Raw genomic sequence first — 26,397 nt, 5'->3', positions numbered from 1 at the left:
TGAAAAGGATCCTTAATCCATGTGAGATCACTAACCTTTTTGTTTCTCTGTAAGTAATTACTCCACAAGTAATATCACATTGTCTTCCTGTGGGATAAAAGTCCAAGATAATGGGAACAATTGTATTTGCCATTGTTTAATGTCCTGAACTTTTCACCACAAGATGGCAGCAGGCTGATGTTAGTCACAAACATTACTACTGCTTATATGGTTGGGTAAACGTGGAGATACTGTGCTAAGTACTTGGAACTGAATAGCTTATCAGAGCTGACAACAAGAAACCCCGCATGGCAAAGTGTTGCATGTCGAGCCTTTTTTTGGGTTTCTAACTCTGGCTGGCTGGTGGCCTGTGAGTGCTCTGCAAGTCCTGGCCCTTGTTCAGTGGTGTCCTTTCACCTGACAGTTTTCCAAAAACATTCGTTTTGGAAGAAAAGTCAAAGCAGGTAGAACTAACTATTGCTTAAATAAGTTTGAATTGTTCCATACTGCATTTCAGTTCTAGAAAATATTTCATTCTGTTCCTAGAATTAATTTTCCTGGCAATAAACTTCAGTTAAATGTGAATACATGTTTTCTGTGACAGAAACAGCAAAAGTGGGGAAAGGACTGGAGCTGATATTGGATGGTGCAGAAAGAAGTCTTGTTTTCAATGAAAAGCCTATGTAAATAATGATAACATATGTGGAATTCAGCAGCTCTTGCAGATGTTTTGTGGTATCTTTAACAGAAAATAAGCTAGGTTAACCAGAGAAACAAAGATGGGTTTTAGCCTCTAGCCATAAATTAATCTTTGCCATAGTATATGTTTAATATAGCCAGAATGTCAGAGTTAGATACAATTATGAATATTCTATTTTCAATGCATTCAAATATTGCAGAGTAACTTCACCATTGGCAAACCCATACTGTTAAAGAATGTAAGGAGAGGAAAAAGCGGGCTTTTTTCTTAGAGTAGGAGTAAACCAGCAACTCCAACCAGTGTGATCCATTCCACCATGGGTTGTTGAAACTTACTGTCAAACCTTTGTATTTCCCTGTGTGCTGAAGGCTGAGTTACATTAACAAGTTCAGCATGGGCTGACATGTAAGAAAAGGTAACCAGCCTAAGGTAACTTGCTCTTTCCCAGACCCACTTGTCTACTAACAAACTACAGATTGAGTACAAGATGCCGCAGTCTGAATGTTGCATGCTGTTGCCATTTATTACTACTTGCTGATTCCTAATCCACATCCAAAACAGTGATGTGCCTGCAGCTGTCTTTAATTACCTATTTACAGCAAAACATGGTAGCAGTTCCAAAATAACCCAAGAAAAGTAAAGGATCCAAGTGCTTTTAAACTGTGGCTCTCAAGTGAGTCTTCATCTGCGGAAAATTTGGTGTTTGTTGTTTAAATTAAATTCTACCATAATCCATATTTGACAGTGGGTCTGGACTGATCTGCTACAGATAATCTTAATTTCAGTATTTCTTGCTTCTAAAGCCAACATTTCACACCTTTGGTCCCGTATTATAAGGTCTACGTATTATGTATAGTGCTTATTACGAATATTACATATGAAAACTTCAAGTTTCATTAAATAAGAACAGCCTTTCCAAGCATATTTATGAAAAAGTAATGACAATGTCATTATCAAAATAGTTCTTTGAATATGCAAGATGTCATTCATTTGTGACATCTGGTTAGCTTAAGATATGAACTTGCATTCCCAGTAAAGCCCCTGATGAGGCTTTCAGGCCTGTCTGAATTTAAAATGTTCATGTATATTTTTATTAAAAATATTTTCATGCATACTACTGAGCATTAAAAGGCTTCACACAGATGTACTTCCAGTAGGTTATATTTGATTTTTAAAGGGGGTAAGTACCTCTGGCTAGGAAGGTATCGTGAATTCATGCACCTGCAAGTAAGTGCAGTACTATAAGGGTGCTTTAACAGGCCAAAGACACGCTGTATATTTTGCCAGATTTTTCTACAGTTAATGCCAGCTGCCTAGTTATATAATCAACTTGGTCACTCAAAGCAAAATCCAGGTTTCCCAAATGATTCTTGCTAGTATTTTGATGCCGATTTTCCTTTCTCACACACTTTGTCCTTCCTCCTTAAGTCCTGGATTGTCACTGCTGTCTGCAGGGATGGCGAGAAAAATGACACAGAATCCAAGTCTAAGATAAATGGGATTATTTAATTAATTACAAACTCATTTATATAGCCTTGTTCACAAGATCTTCACCATCTACCTCCCAGAGTGATTGGCTGAATGCTATGACACCCATTTCAAAATATTTTTCCCAGTGTGGCAAACAAGACTGTGCATAACAAGTTTGCACTTGTGAGATAAAGTCTTGGTTTACAAAACCCTCTACACTGTTTTCAGCTAGCTTGTGTGAGAAAGGAGACTTTCACAAGTGGCTGTAAAAATGGGAAAATTTCTCTGCCAGGTCTTTTAGCATCTACACTGGATGGTTGTTTACCTCTGGGGGCTTTCCATAGTCCCCTCCAATCTGTTCATATCCTTTTACTTTGTCTGTCCTCTCGTGTAAGGACAGACAGTGCCTTCAATGTCTTTCAGCATGGCTTCTCCCCAGCCTCCCTCTAAGCATATTTGCTCCTTCTACTTTCAGGAGTTCCTCTTTCCTGCTTACAGCTCCCAGCATCTTTCTTACATCTCTTTACACATCTGAGAGTATCTGTTCTCACCTTGCAGCTTTTTTCCCTCCACACACCTGATTCCTGTAGAGACTTTTCTGATGGCAAACCTCTGGGAACTGTGTTTTCAAAGTGAATGAACAAGGTATAGTTTCTGAGATCCTAGTTGTCTGTCAAAAGGGCTGGAGGAGGTTCTAACTGGGCTCGCAAATTATTTTAGTGCTTACAGCCTGCTTCTTCAAAGCAGAAAAATCCTAGAGAAAAGCCGTTTCATATTTTCTAGTGTTTCCAGAAATGTCTTTGAAAATATCCATGTGGTTTGTTAATCACAGTGTATATCAACACTTTGTGTAAAGCACCGTGTCAGTGAGAGATAGTATTCTGCACTCTGGAGTCAGCCTAGGGATTTGATCAGAAATGCATGTATACTGCACTAAATCAGCAGTGACTGTGTAAGACTTTCTGAATATAAATTTCCAGAATAAATTGAATTTTTCTGCCTAGAAATGACTGCATGGAAAGCAATTGTACAGATTAGGGAAAATGAAAATTGAACAATTAGAATTCCCATCTATAGTGTAAGCCAGAAATTTGGGAAGTTTTACAGATGCACGTAGGAATAAGAAGGTATGCAAAACTGTATGACCGTATTAACACAAAGGGCAGGGAGCGTGGCTTCACCTGTATAGGCACAGTACAGCTGACTCACCAGTTTTATATAAAAAACATTGGTAATTTCTGCTAAAAGCAGCTGTAATGGAAGAAGTGGATAGATTGGCTGCCAGGACAGAACCACACTGCTCAATGACAAAATCTAAGACTTCATTACCATGCAGGATAAATGTGGATACAGGGAACAGTTCAACAGGAAATATGAATTCTTCCTAATGTGTAACTTATTTCATTTGATGTTTTTTATTATCAAAAGGAGTTTTTATACCTTAAGAACTTCTGTCCTTCTAAAGTAAAGTGACTGTACTGTACTCAAAAGTAAAGTCTTTTAACAGTTACCCAAACTTTGCTCTCAATTCTCTAAGCTACATGATTCATAGAGCAGCTTATAATCTTTCCATGATGTTTATATTGTCAGACTGCATAGCCATGTTGCAAACTGGACTTTTCCGTAGTGGTTTTCCATGACAGTAAATTTGGATGATTAAGCAATCATGAAGCTCCTTCTTTAGGCACTCATGAGCACTATACATCCACAGATACCTTTTTCTTTTGCTAACCTTTTGTCCAAAGTTGCAGTGAAGACTGTATGCATGTAAATGTGTCAGAGCCTGCTCTCAACAGTTACTTATTAATTTGGAGGCGACTACTGAACCATCTATTCTAACATGTGGTGAATGTATGTGTTGGTGAAAAAAGTGAAGTCTGGCATCCAGACTTCAGCCTTCTGATATGACACAAAGAAAGAAGTTTCTGAGTTGCGTGGGAATTACAGATAACCTTCCAAATGTTTCAGGTTAATATGCTTTTGTATTGTTATGATCACAAGGGCTTCAAACTTCTCTCAGGGAAGATCTTTCTTTTATTGTACATTTGCTATTTGTTTCAAACACATTCACCATCTAAAAGCAGAACATTTTACTTTTCATGTGCCCCTTCCTGATACTTTTTACCCTATTCAATATTTGTATGTGATTTACTTTGATACTTTGCACATGGATGATCTTCTTCCCTTCGCAGGCATCTAATCTGTCATCTATTCTTTTGTAACTCAGTCAGGTAGCTGGGCCTCTAATGGTATCTCCATGGCTTGGAAGAGAATATATTTACAAAAATAAAGACTCATCTTCAGTGATTTTCTTTGCAGCCTTACTGTGGGCAATCAATTCTTATTATTAGAGCCTGCCCCAATTCTTTACCATGTCTTTTTACATCCCTGTCTTGTTTTGCACAGCATCATCATGCCATCTACACAAGAGATTTCTATGCTGTTGTTTCAGTCTGGCCATTCACAGAAATTAGAGGTGGTACAAGAAGTAGATTATGTGGTTAAGGAGATGTTGCATTTCCCTGTGAGGGTTCCTTTTAACAAGGGAGAACTAAATTCTCCTGAATGACAGTTCAGCCATTTATGAGCTGCAGTTTTTTTCTCTAAAGCAGTAATGCTATGGCATCCATGACCTCTGTGGACAGTAATTATCAGTAGCAAGCCACATAACAAATATTTCGAATTCTGCTCCTGAGCTGTGACTCCAGGGTGTACTCCTTGGTTTAAACAAGTATTTAATGTTAGCTGATAAATTATTCATTAATTTCATCTCAGCTTCTGTTTAGATAAATGAAGAACACCTGTATTCTTTTTACCCTCAAAGGGTCTGCTATTCTTCCATAATTCTTAGTAAGCCCCCCCATCCTTACGTACTTACTTGTTTTATTTTGTTAGTAGTATTGGCCAGGCTAACTTGATAGACCTCTGTCAAGAAAAGCGTAATTTTGAAAATGAGAAGAAAGTGAAAATCAGAAGAATTAACAAAAAAAAATCCCGACCGTATATCTAAGCAGACAAGCATAGCAGATGTCAAAATTTAGGTATCATCAGTTTTTAGAAAAAAGGGGACAATTTGACAACTACAATATCAAAATGTTTATACAGGAATTTTAACTGTTTAGTGCTGACATTAATGTGCTGACTTGCTGCAGTCACAATACAGTGACTTCAGTCCTGAAGAATCATGTAGTTATTTTATAAATATTTATTGTGCCAGAAAGGAGTAGTAAAGTGTAGCAAACCTCTAAGTCTAGCATTGTTCCACTCCTTGTTGTTAAGAGTCTTGCTCTGTTTTTTACATTATTGTCCAGTAAGAAATAATTTCAGGAATGTCGGTGAGTGCAGAAATAAATCTTTTATACTGTCATATGTTAATGGTGAATTATCACTGATGATCCTCTGCTGCTTGTTGTCTAAAATACAGTGAGTATTGCTGTAAAATCTGAAGGCATACATCATAATTTAGGGCAAATTCAACAAAATTCACTCTGAAATTCACCGAAAGCAGAATTATGTACAAGAGGAAGGGGGGAATACTCGAGGTGTAAAACCAATTGTGCTGCCAGATCATGCTGAAAACCTAATCACTGGGCAAAGAGCATGGCAGCCTGGGGCTACTGCCGTCTGCAGGCAGTCATAGCCTTTTTTCCATCCTGGGCTGTTGAGAAGTTCCCCAGCATTCACAATGCCGGGAACGTCTGCAAGGGGAAAAATGTAGGTTCTGCCAGCTGTTCCCTGCCTGCTCCTGTGGGGTGTTCAGAGAGGTACGTGCGTGGCACACCCTCGTCCTGCTGATCTGCAGGACCCCTCCCCTTCCCATTGCCAAGTGCTAATGAGCAGGTGCAGGATGCTGCCTTGCAAATGTCCATCAGGACGCAGGAAAATGTGTCTGCAGAGTGACGAATGCCAGCGCCTTAATTGTACCTCCCCTGATGGGGGAGACTTTTTAGAGTCTTTGCCAGGGGTCCAAGGGATGGACGGGACTTCTGTATTTTCTCAGTCTTCAGGTTGTTTATTATATAAGTTCACATGCCGACAGCACAGCATGAAGCAGAGCAAAATACAAAAGGCAAATGCTGGAAAGCTCAAGGCTTTTTAAAGGTAAACTAACCAGTTGTCACTAAAAGTGTACATTATTTTTACTTTTCTGCCAATTATCTATTCATCCACTCAGGAATTCTTTGTCCAGTCATTCCAAACTACTTCTACTGCAGAATATGGAGTAGTAGAAGAAGAAGACGGTCTGGAGAACAACAACAATCCTCCATTTTGATGTTTTTTGCTTTTATCTACTTTCTGTATTAATAAACCCAAAAACTTTTAAGTTTTTCACCCTGTGAGAATCTTACATAGTATTCTATCACCTAGTTCACACCAGCGTAGATTCTAATTCTTCCCAGAGGGTAGGCAATTTTCTCCATGGACGAAGGTCAAAAACAGTGTTGTCCAGGGGGGTAGAACCCTTCAAAACAAGCAGAGAAATATTCTCTGCATTCTGGGTTCCCACAGCAGAGGAGAGCCTGTCTGGTACTGCAGGAAGCTGCACAAGGCCTCTGTTTCGGACCATTTGGGAAACCCAGTGTCACAACCAAGTCCCTCCAAACTGTATGCATGCAGCCAAGTTGTAATGGCATACTAATGGAGATATCAGTGAAGCGCCATTAATTTGCTCCTCATCAGCCATTTCTTGTTTGCAGAATGCTACTGCTGGCCCCTGACTGCACCACATGCAGGTCCGTGATAAACTAGGTAGCACAGCTATTTTCCCCACTTAGCTCTGAGTGCAGCTGTACCATAAAAACTGACATAAGGGCCTCGTCAACACACTCCAGAGCCAAGCCGAAGACTGGCCTGCTGTATCATGGACCTTAGGAAAGCAGGGGGACTAAAGTCATGTGTAACCAGCAGGTTTGGGGTGGAAAGAATAGGCAGATCATTTTCCCTTGGAGAAGGATGAGTAATTCCAAAGAATGCTGGAAGACCACAAGTGTGGCCAGAAAGTGTCAGTGCTGTGTTGAAAGGTTTTTGTAAAAAAATCCATTCCAAAAATATCACCTGGACTAGCAAGAGTGAGCACATTAATTGTTTTTACATCTTCCTGTTTGTCTCTTCTTCAGTTACATGAAAGTGGGAATTTTATAAAATTCTTAAGGTCTTTTTTCCCCCTGAGATTTGCACTCTGCAGTGTTTTCTTCTAATATTTTAATTGTCAGGGATTATCTGTGTTCTGTCTTGTTCTCTGTAAGGATTTCCTTTTTCAAGTCCTAACTCAAAACTCCTTTAAGACAAAAATGAATCCACAGGACTCCTCTTAATTTATGATTTCACAGAAGGAACTTTGATGCCAGTGAGAAACTGGCTCCTCAAAAAGATGGTGAGTTTATTTGGGCCCCCAGGGCCCTTCTTCCCCTGTTGTCCTGCTTTGGAAAAAAGATTCAGTATATGGAGATGTACCCTTGAATCTAGACCACAGATCATCTGTACAAATGTAGGCAGTCACCTTCTGACCCTAAATTGCCTACTTTTGTACATTGAATTTAATAGGGACTGTGTTAAGTATAGAAGTCCTTTCAAATGAGTAATTCATATCTAACTAAACATCATACTGGAAGAAATATATCCATTAGGGAATACTGACTTTGCCAGGAATGATGTATGAGACATAAAACCAGAGGTCTCCTTCTCCTCTCACTGTAATTCCTGTGGGCTGGTTCCTGAAGTCCTTAATCAGTAACTCACATTCACTTCAGTGTTTGACTCAAACCAGAAAGGAACATAAACTGTTATGGCTCTGGGAAGAAACCAGAGGTTTGGATCCCAAGCCTCTTTTTGACAGGATGAGTATTGCCCACCCTGTTCTAGCCTGGTCCCAGAGTGGAAAGAAGGAAGTCACCAATGATAGACAATTCATGGTGGCATTTTAGTTTCAGTTAGTATGGAGATTACTCAAAAAATCAGTTTGTTCCCACTGTCCTCATTTTTGCAGATATAATTGAGTTGTCTTGCAGTACTCAGACTGAGCTGCTTTCAGAAAGAGACATCACAGAATCATAGAATGGCTTGGGTTGGAAGGCAACTTAAGGATCATTTAGTTCCAGTTCCAATGTCATGGGCAGGGATGCATTTCACTACATCAGATTGCTCAGAGCTCCATCCAACCTGGTCTTGAACATTCCTGCGGATGGGATATCCACACCTTCTTTGCGAAACTTGTGCCAATGGCTCACCACTCTCACAGTGAAGAATTTCTTCCTAATACCTGACCTAAATCTACCCTCTTTCAGTTTGAAGCCATTCCCCCTTGTCCTGTTACTACATGTCCTGTAAAAATGTACATACTCCTGTAAAAAGTCTCTTTCCATCTTTCTTCTGGGCTCCCTTCAGGTACTGGAAGGCCACAAGTAGGTCACTCCAAAGACTTCTCTTCTGCAGGCTGTACAATCCCATTTCTCTCAGCCTTTCCTCACAGGAGAGCTGCTCCATCCCTCTGATCATCTTATTGACCCTCCTGTGTACTCTCTCCAACAAGCCCATGTCCCCCTGTGCTGGGACCCCAGAGCTGGATGCAGCACTGCAGGTGGGGTCTCTCCAGAGCAGAGCAGAGGGCAGAATCACCTCCCTGCCCTGCTGCTCATGCTGCTTTGGATGCAGCCCAGGATACAATTGGCTTTCAGGTCCAGCCTCTCATCCACCAGCACTCCCAAGTCCTTCTGGGCAGGGCTGCTGTCAATCTGTTCATCCCCCAGCCTGGGCTGACACCAGGGGTTGCCCTGATCCATATGCAGCACCTTGCACTTGCTCTTGGTAAAAATCATGAGGTTCCCACCTGCCCACTTCTTGAGCTTCTTCAGGTCCCTCTGGATGGCATCCTGTCCTTCAGGTGTGTCAGCCACATCACTCAGCTCGGTGTCACTTGCAAATTTGCTGAGAGTGAACTTGATCCCTTTGACTACGTCATCAGTGATGGTATTAAATAACACCATTCCCAGTACAGGGCCCTGAGGAACACTACCTGTCACTGTTGACCACTACCCTCTGGATGTCACCATCCAATCAATTACTTATGTACCTTCATGATGGTTATGAACCCTATCTTTGCTTACAATGGGAAGCACTTTGCTTCCCCAGTCTCCATCCAACTGTCCATCCACTTGAGAGGTGTGGGAAAAGAGGTTGCCATTGAAGAATGAGGCAAAAAAGAGGTCTCAGCTTTCTTCTATTCTTCTTTCATCTATTATTACCAGTTTACTAGAGTTGTTTATTGGGTGGGGCACTTCCTGAAGGTTGAGATGTCATCTAATCAGAGAAAAGGGAGCCATAGAAGCACAGTCAAGGTCCTGGCTTTTTTGGGAAGGTTTCTGGTAAACCAGAAGGAATGTTGTCTGGGGAAGTATTGAGGATATTGGAGGAATATTTTCCTTTTGTTCTGTGTTTTGTATGGTACTTTGTATACTGTAACATTAGTGCCTGGTTTCCAGGAAAGTCTGGGTGTTGTAGATCTTGATGACTGGAAAGGAGGTGTGGCTATTTTCCTCAAGGCAGTGACTGGATTGCTGGGCTGTTTATTTCTCTCAGCTATGTTATTCCTTAGTCTTGATATTTAGAAGAAGTCCTCATACTTTTACTGGGCCCATTTCCCTGATGGAATTTATTTCTGAGACATTTCCCTGCTCCTGGGATATTGATGTTCCAACTACTTGTCCACAGAAGGAACTCATGAAGAGTAGGAATCTGATCCTTTAAAATGGATCTGAGAGCTCCCCTTTCCTCAAAAGGTGGCTGTTGTGTGGTCTTGATGTTTAAGTCCTTTGTCATCATAGGCACAATCTTGATAGGATATTATCTTAAACTCTTGCCTTTGCTGAATCGAAGAAGAGACCTAAGAGGTGACAGTGGCTATTGAAGTCTTACCAGCTAACACCACCCATTTGTCCTCAGAGAATTGTTTAGGTTGGAAAAAACCTAGGATCATTAAGTCCAGCCATTAACTTAGCTAATCTACCAGCCAACTGTGTTCCTAAGTGCCATATCTACATGGCTTTTAAATACTCCTCCAGGAGCGTGGATTCAGCCATGTCCCTGGGCAGCATGTTCCAGTCTTTGACAACCCTTTCCACAAAGAGCTTTTTCTTAATATCCATTCTAAACCTCCACTGGTGCAATTTGAAGACATTTCTTGTCATCTTATCAAGGAGAAAAGACTGACCCCCACTGGCTACCGCCTCCCTTCAGGTAGAGAGTGATAGGGTAACCCCTGAGCCTGCTTTTCTCTGGGCTAAACAACCCCACCTCCCTCAGCCACTCCTCATAGCACTCATGCTGCAGACCTTTCATCAGCTCAGTTATCCTCCTCTGGACATGCTCCAGCACCTCAGTGTGTTTCCTGCAGTGAGTGAGGACCCCAAAACAATACAGTGTGGCCTCACAAGTAATGAGTACAGGGGGATGATCTCTGCCCTGGTCCTGCTGGCCACACTATTGCTGGTATAAGCTAGGATGCCACCGGCCTTCTTGTCCACCTGGGCACACGCTGGCTGATGTTCAGCTAGTGTCAGCCAGCATCCTCTGGTTCATTGCATCGAGCGCAGCCACTCCGCCCCCAGCCTGCAGCACTGCCTGGCGTTGTTGGGACATATCGGGTCCCTAGAGGGCAGTCATGCACCGCCTGTGCTGAGGCAGCCACTGTTCGGGACACTCGTGGCCTGAATTACGGCAAAACAATGCCAAATGATTAATTAAGAAGCTTTATTTATAGTAGGAACGATTTAAATCTTATGATAGGTTGAAAGGTCTGTGGTGGCAATGATTTAAACTTTTCTGGACAGCACATGACAATAGTGATCTTTGAACAGCCTGTAGCAGCAGTGATTCAAGCTTTAAAGCAGAGGAAGGAAGGAAGAAGGCAAGATAGGAAAATACAAGCAGAGAAAACAGATCTGTGTCACCACCCATGGCTCCAGTAGTGCCTCTGTTTTCTTGGATGGCAGGTGCACAGATCATGGGTGCATACCCTCACCCCCTCTCTGTTGAGCTATTTATAGACTAGTCCTTGTGTGTGTGTTTCGTTATTCTAGAATTTTTCAGAAGGGTGTTGGAGGGTCTCATTGATTCAAACTTGTTTTTAAAACTAAAGTTACCCAAGATAAGGAAGCTGATCCCAGAGAAGCATTATGCTGCCTCTGCAAGACCCTCTTTTCTAACCACATCTTATCTAATTGGCATGGCAACATTCCTTTTCCCTTCTGTGAAATGTTTGAGACATTAGCTGTTTCAGGTTTACATTAACTCTTTCAGGTTTTCAGTCCCTCATATGATTGAAGGGCAGAACCTGGCACTTGGCCTTGTTGAACCTCTTCTCATCAGCCTCAGCCCATTGATCCAGCCTGTCCAGACCCCTCTGCAGAGCCTTCTGACCCTCTGGCAGATCAACACTCCTGCCCCGCTTGGTGTCATCTGCAAACTGCACTCAATCCCCTCGTTCAGGTCTGATAAAGATACTAAACGGGCTGACCCCAATGCTGAGCCCCGCTGACTGGCCCCCAGCCAAGAGTGCACCTGTCCAAGTGAGGAGCATCCAGTTTCTCCAGGAGAAGGCTTTGGGAGATGGCATCAAAGGCTTTACTAAAGTCCAGGTAGACACATCCACAGCCTTTCCTTCAACCACTAACCAGGTCACCTTGTCCTAGAAAACAATCAGGTTGGTCAAGGACCTGGGACCTGCCTTTCACAAAGCCATGCTGACTGGGCTTTATCTCCTGGTTGTCTCCCACTTGCCTTATCATGACACTCCAGATGATCTGCTTCATGACCTCCCCTGACACCGAAGTCAGGCTAGCAGGCCCATAGTTCCCTGGATCCTCCTTCCAGCCTGTCTTGTAGATGGGGGTCATATTTGCTGACCTCCAGTCTTTTGGGATCTCCTTGGTTAGCAAGATGGCTGGTAAATGATGGAGAGTGGCTCAGTGAGGACTTCTTCCAGCTCTTGCAGTACCCATCCTGACATGGAACTCTATCAACTCTTTCCTCTACTTATACCTTTTTATTGTTGATTTAAATAACAAATGTGGCTGATTAAGTCTGAAATGCTCAACCTACTCACATTTTGGATGTCTCTGTTTACATGAAAGTTTTTCAGAAAGAAACAAAAGGATCTGAGCGTATCAAAAATCAGCCTGCTGTTCTACATACGCCTTCCATTTCCAGCACGAGCCAAAGCAGCCAAACATCTTTGTGTCTGCCTAGAACTAAATTGTGGACTCACTGGTGTCTTCTTAAGTCAGGCAAGGAGGGGCAGTTGTCATGCAGGGTCTGTCAAGGAATCCTTAGGAATTTCCTATTCAATCAACAAAACTATTCTTTCTCAGACAAGGCTAGTGATTTCCGCAGTAACTCTTAACCCTGGATTTTGTACAACTTCTGAAAAAACCCCAGACTAGTAAGAAAGCACAGAAAATACTTATATTTGTTTCTTCAGAGTTTGAACACTGCGAAATACATAAACCTTTCCTACCATTGTAAGAATCAAAAACACAGAGCAGGAACTCTTAGCCACTGAAAGGATTGAAAGTCTTGCTGTCCTCTGGGCAGCACTGGTAAGAAAACACACCCAGCATGTTAAGTACCAAGGCCTAACGAAAAAAATGCCCTCAACCTGTTAGAGGGCTGCTAAAAACTCTGGATCTGTGTGGCTAAACACAGAGAGAATTAATTGATGGATTCTACGAGAATAAATGCAGGGACTGTGAGACCGGCAAACACTGATTTGTCACCAACCTTCTCTAGTAACATTTTGCTAAGTAACATTTTGCTGAATATTGTGACTTCAAGACCCCTGGATAAAATCTGGGAGTTTGCAGGCAGGTTGCACCATTTTTAATGATGTCCTAGATACAGGTTGCCACTGATTTATCAGCAGATCAATGTCTCCTCTGTAATCTCTGCTGCACGTTCTGTCATATTGCAATTGTCAGAACAGTAAATGTTCTCCCACTGCCAGAAAACACTTTATCATGCTCGTAAAGTATTGCCTACCTGTGATATGTTACTTGGTTCTGGTATGTATTGACTGTTTCAAACATGGAACTGTGCAGTGACTGGCTTGGAAAACACCCTTTCTGTTACTGGCTTCTCCCTGCTGCTAGGATGCTGAGTGTCTGTTGTGTTCCAGCTCATCTTTTCTTGATGCCTCTTAAAAAATACATTGGCTTTAAGTTGCTGAGAAAAGTATGCTAAGGAGGTGGAACACGTGTGACATCTACATAAGCACCGCTTGATGTTCTTGCTTTTTTTTACTTCTGCATTTCTGTTTTTACCACTATACCTAATACTTTGCAATGCGAATTCTCTTTTCTTCTGCTCTACACAGACTCTTGAGAACCTCGTATATTTTGCTAAAATATGTAGCTAATACAGTGTGTTCAGAGGCTCAGGCTCTTGCCCACTCAGCATCACTCCAGAAGCAAAGAGCAATATTAATACTAGAATTACTCCTGCAGTGACTGTTTCTCCTGGCTGGCTGCCAATGGCCTAAACAGATCTGCACACCAGTGGAGAAGTACTTCTGACGTTAGAGACTGAATTTGTTCGTGCCAGGCAGCAAACTCTCTGCCCCATACCAAAGCATTTGGGCAGTGAAATAGGTTCAGGCTGTTGAGTGTTGGATAGTAAAGTTGTTTTCTTCTCCATCTTCTTGTGGTTCTGCAATGTTGTCCTGAAGTTAAGTAATACTACCCCAGTATCTGAAGTTGCTCTTTTAAAGCAGTAGCTGAGAAAAAGCTGACTGTCTGACCATGCTGATGTTTCTTTGGCCAACAGGCGTTTTGCTGTAAAACTGTTCTAATGTTATCTCCCCAGCCTGGGCTGAGCTGGTGTCCAGCGTGTTGTCTGGGAAGGGCTGTTGTTGCCTCTCTCATATGTGTCCCACACTGCTGTAATTATTGCCCTTTAAAAGGAGTTATGTCTTCTGGTGTAACTCCACTGTAGAACAGAGATAGCTTTATGTAAAGCCATTACCCTTGCTGGGTGGAAAGATGGGGAAATCTGGCCTGACTGGGGTTATCAAGAGCTGCCTCTGTCCCTTTTGCAGAGCCCATGTTTTCAAATGCAAAAGGTTTGTGTGTTTCACTAACTGCTCGTATCATATCCCGACTTTCTTAGCTTGTGGAGATAAGGGGAAGTATAATTTCTTTCTGTGTCCAGAAAAAGGAACATATTTTTTTCTGGAAGAAAAAAGTAATAAAATTATTCTTCACAGGAGAGATTATATAGCTCATGAAGTGTTGCCACAGAAACCTAAACCATCTGAAAAGCATATAAAGAAATGTGAGAATATGGATTTGACCTCCACTTGCAGACATGATCATAACTCCTACACTATGTCTCAATTATCCCATGCCTCTCCTGAAGGATGAAGAGACATATTCCCAGCACCAAGATGGATATAAAAACCACTTACAAAGGTAAACTGCCCTTGAAGCTTTGTTCAGGACTTCACAGGTAACTTCATTTTTTAAGAAGACAGATCAAAACAGCGTGCATTTTCTATTCCTTCTGTATATGTATGCTAACAAACTGTGCAGGAACCATACAGACAGAAATAGGTAGTTGGTAATACAGCCCTGCATTAATGGTAGCATTGGGATTTCCCTGAATTCACCTCCTTTCCCTATCTAACAGGAATCCTAGGTAGAAGCAGGGCCATGGGAATTCCTGTATGTTGATCCAACAGCAGATGTACTGAACATATTCCTAGTATACTGCATAGCTGCAGTGGATGAGACACATCTAAAATAGAATTTGCTAGGTCTGAGCTGTTCATGAACGATGAGACTCAAAGAAGTGAGAGCTTCGGTGGATCGATGCTGCGTTTGTCCCTAGTGGGTCCCTCGCGCACCGTTCAGGCGGCTCTGCCGGCACCCACGCGTGCTCACGATCTCACCTTCGCAGGTGCTTGTGAGCACAGTCTGTGCATGAACCGGAGACAAAGAGGTGAGAGGGGCTCTCTGCCTGCAATTCTGAGGTGTTTAATGGCAACACCCCCAAGGGAACAGAGGCAAGAACACCAAACCGAAAGCCCGCGCCCGTTTTGTCCCAAAAACTCCCCCAAGGGCAGGCAGAGCATCCAAAACCAATGATCTGAGGGCTAGGGGGCAGAGGCAAGGTTGAATGGCATAACAGTGTAAAAAGGGATGGGAGGGGAGAGAGGGCCAGTGACCAGCAGAATCTAGACAAAGGGAGAACTTTCTAGCACAGTGTTGTAAGGAGAGACCACTTTTAGGCCAACTTGGGGGTGTAAAGTGGACTTAGCCACCACAACAGAGATTCTTTCTCTGTTTGCTGCAGAGTTATTTCGTGAATATACAAGAGATGTGTACAGGAAATACGGACACACAATGCACTCCAGTTCTCCTGCTGGTGAAACAGGTGAACTGTGCATCTGTGTCCTTGTTCCTCAGCTGCAGTAACTTGGTGGCTTGTCTTTGTGGGAGCTTTGTTCTTTGTCAGCAGCACAAATTCTCTTCTATGAGCACCAGGAGGAAACTTTTCCTTGCACGGTTAAGACAACCCTGTCAGTTTTGGTAGTAAGTCATAAGTAGAAAGTCAGAGGATTTTACCTCCCCTTTGCTCACCTTTCAGCTAGCTAACGTGGAGAGGCAGATAGTTTTTGTGTATTTCTGTATTTTATTTCATTATGCTGTGCAAATGTAACAGTTTATGACTGCTGCTTATTATTACAGATTTGTCCCAATGTACACAGACAATTTTTTTCTTGGAAGTCAAAATGATAAAAGAAGTTGGGAAATAAAAGGCATGTGAATGCATCATTAAAATCACCTGGCTGAAATGACTGAAAGTTATACTTTATTCTAACTGCTGCATGTTTGCAGCTGCATGTTTGCAACAGCATAAACTGCAGTTTTAACATCAAACACACAGGAAATTCTGTCCATTTAGAATGACTTGAGTTGTGAAGACTATGAGCCAGAGGTGCAAAATGTCCATATCTACACAATTTTGAACACTTTTTTTGCATAGGAAATGTCACCAGATGGTATTCATTGGAATAGCTTCAGTAAAACCAATAAAAAAAGGCTGCTATGTGGAAGTGGAGGATCTGTCCTTCTGTGTGTAGATATCCTTAACTTCTCTGTATCTGGAACATATGTGTATTTTTGTCTTTCGTCAGTGTTTAGGTCAGCACCTTAAGTGTAACTCCAGAACTCTAATAAAAGGTGTCACAGCCACATTTGTTTATAATTTACAGTATTTTTCCAAACACTGCAAATGGAAATCATTGTCCAAGCCACCTCAAAGATCGAGTTGCTGAATGGATACCGAATGAATTCTCTTAAAGGCCCAGGTTCAACAAAAATTACAACTTTTAATTGTGCTATTCTCTAAGCATTGCTACTTTCACTGATCCCTACTGTCGTGGTTTCACCCCAGTCAGCAGCCAAGCCCCACGCAGCCGCTTGCTCACTCCCCCACCAGCAGGATCAGGGAGAGAATCAGAAGGGTAAAAGCTGGAAAATCCATGGGTTGAGATAAAGACAGTTTAACAGGGAAAGCAAAAGCCATGCACACAAGCTAGGCAAAATAAGGAATTAATTCACTTCTTCCCATGGGCAGGCAGGTGTTCAGCCATCTCCAGGACAGCAGGATCCCATCACAGGAAAGGGTGACTTGGGAAGACAAACACTCTCACTCCAAATGCCTGTCCACATCCTCCTTCCCCCTTACTTTATGTACTGATCATGATGCCATGTGGTCTGGAATGTTCCTTTGGTCAGTTTGGGTCACCTGTCCTGGCTGCATCCCCCCCCAGCCTGCCAAGCACCCCCAGCTTCCTCACCAGACTGGAGCACAAAGAGCAGAAAAGGCCTTGGCTCTGTGTAAGTCCTCCCAGCAATAACAAAAATATATCTGTATTATCAGCTCTGTGCTCAGGAAAAATCCAGTACACAGCCCTACACCAGCCACTGTGAAGAAGGTTAACGCCACCTCAACCAAAACCAGCACACCTACTCAAGTGTGAAATTTTGGAACATTGTATTGAATTAATTATCATAACTGGAATACTGGAACAGCATATAAAATAGTGCTGCATTGGTATTAAGTTACTTTTCCTACTGTATTGTTGTATTCTTTCCCACTGAACACACCATATCCCAAATGACACTGTAGGGTTAAATTGATGCTACTGCTTGTCACAGTTCATGTCAGATGACTTTGCAACTTAAAGTTTCAAAATTCTCATCTCCTCCAGGCTACACATGTAGTTGTTTCTGTCTATCTCCAGACACGTGACCTACTTTCAATTCAGTTTTGCTTGGTTATAGGGAGATGTGCCTAACCCTCCAACAACATATGGTTCATATCCTGCATTCCCTCCTAATGTTTTCAAGATTGTGCTACATGGGAAACTATTAATATCTATGGTTAAGAATTAGAGTTACAATAAAACTGTAACATATTTTGAAGGAATAGTAGCACTGCTGGCTTACACTAAGTAAAATAAATTCATAATGCCTATGAGGTCTCCAAACGTGTACAGCTTATAAATTTTAAAAATTGAAGACAGATGGACTTGCTTATCATATTTTGAATATTTTACAAGAGCTATGGTTACATCCAAAATGCATAGACTGTTCTCCAGCAAAGATGATGGGAGAACCTGAAAAGTTTTTTGGTAACTTTTGGTTGGTGGCTGAAATGTGATATCTCTGAACAAACCTTTTCTTAGAGGTGGTCTGAATCTCATTAGCTTCTCACTTTTGAACACGTTATTAATGCATTTCCTGTAAAAACGCATCTGTACATGTTCATGGTTCACCCTCTTGTACTGTTTTTCAAGGAGAATGATGTACCCTAGGCATGGGCACAAGGCATCTCACCAGTGCAGTGGTGCCTGAAAATTCAAATATACTAATACAAATATCCTAATTGCATCATTTACTCTATAGTACTTTGACAAAGTCAGCTGGAAGCTGATTTGCCTCATGACTCTTAGTGTGGTTTGAAAGGAGGGAAAATTAAAAAAAGAAAACAAAAATCACCCCTTGGATTAGCTCCAAGACTGTTTAATTTCAACTTCCTACCAGTAACCATAATGGTGTCTAGGGAAAGTTGCACAAAATTACTAGTAAGGGGAAAAAAACTGTGGTCTTCTGGCTGCAGCGCTGGTCAGAGGGTTAGGCAGATTTGCAGTGAATTCCTAGTATGACAGCACAAATCTTCAGATTACAGGACCTCATTTATTTCCCTGATATCCTGTCAAGAAAGGAACATATGAATGTCCCTAAAATACCATCTAAAATGTTTTCTTAGTCATAGATTTGGATAGCAAGATTTCTGGAATACCAACCATTTCTGCAATATAATTCAATGCTTCACATTAGTGCAGACTTGTTCTGCAAATCCCAGCACAGTTTTTCTAGTAAGGAAGAATTGGGATAGAGTTGCAAGTTCTTTCTCAGTTTTTGCTTGTTCTGACAGCAGGATTACCATGGAGAGCAAAGCCAAGGGCCAAGGAGATGCCACACAGCACAGCTTGCTAACACCAAGATGAGCTGCAAGCCTCTGAAAGTGGCAAACCCTAGGCAGCATCACAGCTGTGCGGCTGAGGAATCAGGTCAGTCACCAGGCCAAGTGAGAAGGTAGAAAGAGGAAGGGCAGCACTGCAGCTTAGCCTTTAGAGTGGAATAGTGGACATCTGGTTCTCCTTGTCCTAGAGATGCTGTCTAAGACGCCTGAACAGCCTTCTGCACACATAGGCACACTCTGTGCTTGGAGCCAGCCACAGCCCAGCAGCAGGAAAGTGTTTGAAGTAGGTCAAAGTCACTGCCTTGATGCTACACTTCCATGATTCCTAGCTGACTGAGCACCCGCTCAGTTACCTGCAGAAAATGTCTCTGCAAGACTGAGAATATTATTTAATCTTTCCTCATGGTGTTTCACCATCTCTGCAGGTATGAGTGGGTACAGGCCTGTTTGATTCAATTTTCTGTGTAGATGCAGGGCATTTCCAGGGCTTAACACACTAGTCTATAATATATTCTACAGCTGCTCTTCGAATAAGATTTGTCAAACATTACATCATAAACAACTATTTTTCAAAGTAGAAAATGTAATAATATGATATATGGCTAAACTAATCAAAGAATTTCAGTTGAGAATTTCAATATGATTCCTCTTTCATTTCAGATGACTGTGTGTTACAGAATGAACCAAAGACAGAGCAGATCAGACCAAACATTAGGTTTCACCCATCAAAAGAAAAATTTTACCACAGAACCTTTGTCCAGAATGACTCTTTCTACAGGGGACTGGTTACCACTCAAAGCTGAAAACCTCTGAATCTGGTCCAGAAAAGCAAGGCTCCCTTTGAGTACATAACCAATTACAAAGTGAATTACGTGCCACCTCCTCTGGTGGAACGTTATGTCCATAAAATTCAGAAATACAAGGTCAGTGATGTCTCATTTGATGGCCTCACTACACACAAATTTTCTTACCGGGGTGGGCTGGTCAGCCAACCAAGCTTGCAACACCATACCAGACAAAGCTGGTCCCTGTCTTCCTTTTCTCTACTACAACTGAATTTCAGGAAAAATACAAAGCAGCCTCCTGTATTCACCAGAAAACGTGATATATATCTTCCTCCTCTGGAGAAAATGGACCTTCACACCACTACCTGGACACACTGGAAGCACCCAAATGGCAAGCCAGCCAAGATATCTCAATCTTTGGCCCCTCTTAATAAAATCACTGAGCCATTTAATAGCTATAAGACTGTAAGCCTTGGCTATGCAATAGACTAAAACCTATCACTCATGCTGCAGACTTTCCCAGCAAAACCAATAGATTTCTTGACTATGTTTCCAACCCATCATGTGCCTCATTCACTCACAGTTATGAAAACATATAAACCTGTCTGGTCAGGCCCAAAGCATCACACTCTCCTGGATGCTAAAACAACCTACACTGCAGCTACACACCAAAGGGCATTTTTAGATGCCAGGCCCCTTACAAAGACCCACCCCAGTTACACCTTCGAGAAAACTGATACTGACAGCTTGATTTTGTTTGTATCCTTCTTTTAAACCAGTTGCTGGTTTCATATTTGGAGAACTCTTAAAATAAAGTAAATTCCCTGGCACTGACTTTTTCTGGTTAATTTGAACAAATGAAAAACATAAAATCCAGGGAAAAGACATATTGATCTTTGTTTCTCTGTATTTTTTTAGTTTTTCCCACCTAACTCTTGCTTACTAATTGAGAGTTTCCTTCTCCTGAGACAGTAACAGAGAGATCTCTTAGTAATAAATGTTGTTATTGGTATAAAGGGGGTTCAGCCGTGTCCATGTCTGTAAAAACAGAGGTAGAACAGGTGAATTACATGATGTGAAGTAATGTTTAAAAGTCATTGCTGGATAACAAAGTCTGAGATCCAGCCTTTTCCAGTATTCCTATCAAAGACACATACAAAAACTACAATTACTGGATAAATATTATTGAATATTTCACCTTTGTAAATTGTGTCACTGCGCTGCCCAGAACTAGGCTATCAGATGGGAGGTTTTTGTGCCAAAGGTACCACCCTAGGCTGACACCTTGCAAGAGAAGTTTTTCAGTAAATGGTCTTCACTTCAGGGTTCTGGATAGGTACCAGCAACATCAAAGAGTTGAAATTGTCACATGTTGCTACAGTTCAGCCAGCAGCTAGAGTTGTATCATCTTTTGAATAAGGCCAGTGTTAAGCTTCTGACCAGAACTGTTCATTTCTTTGTCTGAAGTGCTTTCTGTAGGCTTATGAGCATTCTGTCAGCACTATGAACCTTTCTGACTTCTTAAGCACATTCTACTTTCCTAAATCCTCCTCTCCATTACTGCTGGCAGGTCTGGCTGTTTCCTGAGTATTTAGCTCAAGTGCTAGCTAAAGATGTTGCAGGCTTGATGATTCTTGCGCGTCCCTTCCAACTCAGTTTATTGTATTTATATTTAATTCTATTATTCTGTGAAAGGCTTGTGTCTGACCATCAAAGCAGCATTTAAAGAGGAAGACATTTTTTTGTATAAATGTATTTTAAAACTTTGGAAAAGCTTTGAAACCTGTTGGGATAGAAATTTTTCCTAAGTGCTTACAAGTTAAAGCCAAACACATGCCATCTGAAAACATGAATGCTTAACCCTGAGGGTGGGAAGCCACTGGAACAACACCCTAGGGGCACAGTGGTTCTGCTTCACTTGAAGTCCTTGAATCTGTCCTAGAGGCCTTTTCTAAACACATTGTCCTAGTTCAATGAAAAATTATGTTCCTTGCAGCAGGAACAACTAGGCAAATCTCTACAGATCACACTGTACAAAAGGGCCAAATTGTGCAGTCATTGATGACTTCACACAGACTTCAGAAATTCAACAATCTGTAAAATATTCCCTCACCTGTGGTGAGGTATTGACCTTGAGTATATTTAGAATTTTGTTTTCAGCTCCTCCTATTTTATCAGCCAGCCTTCTTGAATCTTCATTTCTTAAATATTGAATTTCTACAGGAAAATACTTTTTCTTCCCCATCTCTTTTTATCCAGTTGTTTTCCTGGTTTTATTCCAGGGCCTGTAATTCTGCCAATTCTGAAATAGAATTTATTTGAAAAAACCAGCTGAGGCTTGTGACTGCAGAAAAGATTGTTCTTTTATGCATGAGAGCTCTCTTATGCTTAAAAAAAGAGTGTTCTTTCAACTCTTTGATATGAGACTGGCAGGGAATGTAGAGCAAGGAGAGTCTAGTGTGTAAATTTATCTTTATCACAGGTTTGTGTGGATCTGTTTTGCTGGGTAGAAGTTAGTCTTATCAAGCTCAATAGCAATGTAATATGCCAGGTAGCACTAGTAATTGCTGGGTTTTGAACATTGCCAACAGGAATCTTGATTTTCTATGCAGTGGACCCGCTCACACCAGCATCAAGCAGACATGACTGGTTTAAGTCCAACACTCTCAGAGCATGAGACACAGGCTTGTTTTTTTTTTTCTTTTCTGTCTCTATGTGTTAAAAACTTATTAAAACCAATATATGATAGCACCAAAGTGAGTTCCCTTTTGTGACTGAAGGTGTGGTTCCACAGGAATTAAGGCTGATGAAAGCTTGGGCTGCTGTAGTTTGACATTTTCTCCTCCTACAGCTGCATGTTTTCCCATTGTCCCTCTTTTTGGTAATAACATTAATGCTGTCTGACTGAAATCTTGACCCTGCTTGCCAAGAAGACCAGTGGTGTCCTGGGGTGCATCAGGAAGAGCACTGCCAGCAGGACAAGGGAGGTGATGCTGCCCCTGTACTCAGCCCTGGTGAGGCACATCTGCAGTGCTGTGTCCAGTTCTGGGCTCCTCAGGACCAGAGGGACACAGACCTGCTGGAGCAGGTCCAGTGGAGAGTGACAAAGATGATGAAGGGGCTGGAGCATCTCTCTTAGGAGAAAAGGCTGTGGGAGCTGGGCCTGTTCAGCTTTGAGCAGAGATGGCTGAGAGGGGACCTCATGAGTGTCTGTGATTGTCTGAAGGGAGGGTGTCAGTGGATGGATCCAGGCTCTGCTCGGTGGTGCCGAGCAATAGCACGAAAGGTCATGGGCACAAACTGATGCACAGGAAGTTCCACCTGAACATGAGGAGGAAATTCTTTACTGTGCAGCTGACCAAGCACTGGAACAGAGAGGTTGTAGAGCCTCCCTCACTGGGAGAACTTCAAGAACTGCCTGGACACAGTCCTGTGCCATGTGCTCTGGGATGAGCCTGCTTGAGCAGGGAGGTTGGACCAGATGACTCCCTGTGATTCCTTCCAACCTGACCCAGTCTGTGATTCTGTGATTCTGTGACCTTGCATTCATGATGCAGCACAAGACAACACCTCTCAGTGAACAAATGGGTGGAAAGAAGGAAATAGCTGTAATCAATATCCAACTTCTTAAGAATGGATAATGGCATCAATACCTAAAAGTTGGCTGAAGTACAAAGGCTACTATCAAAAAGTGTTTCAAAAACCAAAATGAAAGGATGAAACAAAGAGACTTTGTCCTTTGCAGAGTTGAGAAAGGCATCCAAGGTAGTTGTACTGTGAAGCATGCAAAAAAGAACAAGGAGGATTTTGCTAAGCAGTAATGGATGAAGAAGTCACTGTCAAAGCCTGTAACTACACTGGTACTGACCACTGTGACCATTGCCAATGACAAATGTCACCTGTGCACAGAACAGTCTAATGCATGTACACTGCAGAGGCTGTTTGGAGGGATAGCGTCTACCTGTATCCCTGAAAACATGCAAGAGGTGTACTCACCAGCACTACCGATCTCCAGGCAAAGCACAATCTATTTAGCAAGTCTTAAGCACAAAAGCTGAATTAAGGAGACATATGCAAACTAAATTTTAGAAGGGTAGCAGCTTAATAGAAGGTTATGAATGTTTTATTAGCAGGAGTAAGGCAGTACTGCAGTTCCTCACTGGGAAAAAGGATGAGCAAAATTGCTTAAATCGTCTCTTCTCAGTGGGAAACAAAATGAAACAACCCCAGAAGAAAGTTACTTGTAATGGGGGAGATAACAAATCAGTTCAGTTTTGACTTGTATTATATCAGCCTTTCAACCACCTGTATCTGCAAGGACTGCCAACCCCACTGCCTTACATCTGCAGAAGGCATTTCATCTGGAGAAGGTTTGCAGTTGGCAATAGGGGAGAGGTCAAAAAATCGGTAAATTATATGCTTATGGCCTAGAAATATGAACCAGCAGCAAATTAGGGAGAACTTTACCATCACAAATTCTAAAAAGGGCTTCACCCAACACTATAGATTACTAAGGAGAGGAAATTGTCAGCACCTCAAGTGTTTGAGGACTATGAAGGAAGTGTTGAAAGATAAGTGGTATGCTTCAGCAAAACTGAGTGTGTTCATATCACGGAGGGAAGCAATATAGATCCTGGGCATGGTATTCAGGAGACAGAAAGCCGCTGAATTTAATGTGTGAAAAAGCAAACTTCTTCTTTGGAAGACAGAAAAAGGTCTTTCCTGAGGCACAGATAGGATCTCCCTGAGGGATCTGTGTTATTTCAGTTGGAAAGAGGCGTTTGGGCAGAGAACTGAGTTCACTGGGATAGGAAACTATGAATTTTCTGAACAGAGTTTACTTTTGTCTCACCCCTCTATAAACCACTCTTTTCCCTTCTGTAGTAGTGTCTCTCTGACTTCTTCCCACTTTGGAAGCAGTGGTTTGATGACCTGTGCCCCTCTGCTTGTGTTTTGGGGAAATACTGTTTTGTGGCAATCTGACTTTCACTTTATCTGCAGTCTGTCCCACAGAGGTTTTTGGCTGCATTCACAAGAGAAGGAATAGAGTAGCTCTAATAAAGGCTGTGCTGTGTTCATCTCTGTGTTCCCTGTTTCCACAAGCTCACTAGATCTGTGCTTGCTGGTGTGAACTGTCCCCAGACTGGTGAGAGGGCTCATGTGGCACTGCCAAACACCATCACACAGGCTCAAGCATACTACTTCGCTGGGCAAGCAGGCAAAGCTCTGCTTTGCTCTCTGCTTTAAAAAAAAAAAAAAAAAAGCCAGTGAGATCCTCCCTGCACAGCTGGATTTGATTTTCTGTTGTTTGTATGTTGTGGGTTAACAGTGAAATTTTTCTTTTTTTGGTAATAAAATCACTAGGTTGTATGCTATTACTTGAAAACTGACTCCATGAGTGTTTTGGAAGGTGAAGTGTTTTAACAAGCATTCACCAACATTATTGGCCATTCATTCAAACCAATAATTTATGCTTAAAAAACCCAACCCAACCAGCATGTAAAAAAGGAGGGGCAGAGGGGGGTGTAAGTCTGCATATAGCCCAAAATAAACTATTCCTCAGTCCAACCATTAAGCACTTCCCTAAGAGAAGAGAAACCCATCCTGGCTCCTCACTTGGAGAGCAAGCTGTTCATGGCCTGACTGGTGTGATCCTTCTGGTTCATTACTGTATTTTCCCACTGCCCCTAGGGAGTTCGTATACAAGCCATACAAGATCTTGAAGCAGAAGACTACTTTATAATACTAAAGAGTGTACCAGTACCAGTAGTAGTAGTAGTAGTAGTAGTAGTAGTAGTAGTAGTAGTAGTAGTAGTAGTAGTGAATGGTTTCTCATGCCCATGTCATCCTAAGCATGTATGGATAACTACATGCTTACTATGGAATTGTTCACATCCTGCCGAACAAGAGTATTTATATGCAACCAGAGTGCAATCCTCTGGTGTCCCTTTCCCTTTTGGCCGCATAAACCAGCATTCTTTTATTTACAGCTACACAAATATAAAAACTTTCTTTGCAGAGGCTTTAAAGGCTTAGAAAACATTCTTGTTTTTCCCTTTTTTTCCTCTCCTGAGAGGTAAACAGTGTGTTAGCAGGAAGGATAGAGAAGTGCAGCCCAAACTTGCTCTGCTTGCAGAGAGGAGTCTCCTGCTCAGGCTCTGTTCAGCAGAGGCCTCAGCTGATGCAGTCCTGTCTGCTGTGCTGCAGCCCTCCTAAAGTCTCAGGGATTTAGCCAAAATTAGCCTGGTCTGCTGGCTGATACCCCGGGTATTTTTGTGTCTGGCTAAGTGTGGAGGCATTCGGTGAGACAAGAATGATGCCTCTGGTGAGGAATGAGCATTTTGTGGTACCAGGGATGCCTTTTGTTGTGTGAGCTTAAGGATGATGCTGTAGTGGCTTCACCCACAACCTGTGCAGAGCAATCTGGCCTTTAGAAACACGGTGTTCATCTTGCTCAAGAGCTGCTGCTCTTGCTGAGAGAGGAGTTGTTTTGAAGGGAATGTGGAAGAAACATGGTAGGCTGGAGCCTCTTCTTGGAAAGAAATCATTAAAAGCTTAGTATTTAAATTTAGTGATTAAACCAGCTCAAGGTCAAAGACCTGCAGAGATCTGTAGAGTTATATAGGCAAGAGAGGTGGGGAGGAGTTGGTCTGGGCTTTTATCACTGGGACAGTGAGGTGTCAAGGAGAATTCAATGTGATGCTGTGCTGGATCAGTCCTTCCCAGCTGCCACACTTTATGTACAATCGGCATGTGCGATTCAGAGCAGCCCGAGGCAGTGTAACTTGCACAGGCTACACACTGGTACAGGCTCAGAGAAGGGCACTGAAGGCACTCCCATGCAGTCCCCTGTTCCTGTGCGCTTGAAGCATGTGCAAGAATGAGCACTCACAAGTCACAGTGCCCAAGGTGGGCACCAGC

General features: G+C 42.2%; 1 protein-coding gene across 1 annotated transcript; it reads left to right on the top strand.

The window, feature by feature from the left end:
* Window positions 1-11,765: 11,765 nt before the first annotated feature.
* On the top strand, window positions 11,766-20,250 carry SAXO1 (stabilizer of axonemal microtubules 1). The gene is given in 9 exon segments (XM_017730585.1): window positions 11,766-14,530; window positions 14,533-14,607; window positions 19,352-19,666; window positions 19,669-19,768; window positions 19,770-19,933; window positions 19,936-19,987; window positions 19,989-20,131; window positions 20,134-20,186; window positions 20,188-20,250. Coding segments are annotated over 9 exon segments (1,317 nt in total). The 5' UTR covers window positions 11,766-14,178.
* Window positions 20,251-26,397: the final 6,147 nt, after the last annotated feature.

The sequence above is a fragment of the Corvus brachyrhynchos genome, unplaced genomic scaffold, assembly GCF_000691975.1.
Source record: "Corvus brachyrhynchos isolate BGI_N302 unplaced genomic scaffold, ASM69197v1 scaffold93, whole genome shotgun sequence".
NCBI lineage: Eukaryota > Metazoa > Chordata > Aves > Passeriformes > Corvidae > Corvus > Corvus brachyrhynchos.
Note: the sequence above shows the minus strand (reverse complement) of the source record. Positions and strands in the feature narration are given on the sequence as shown.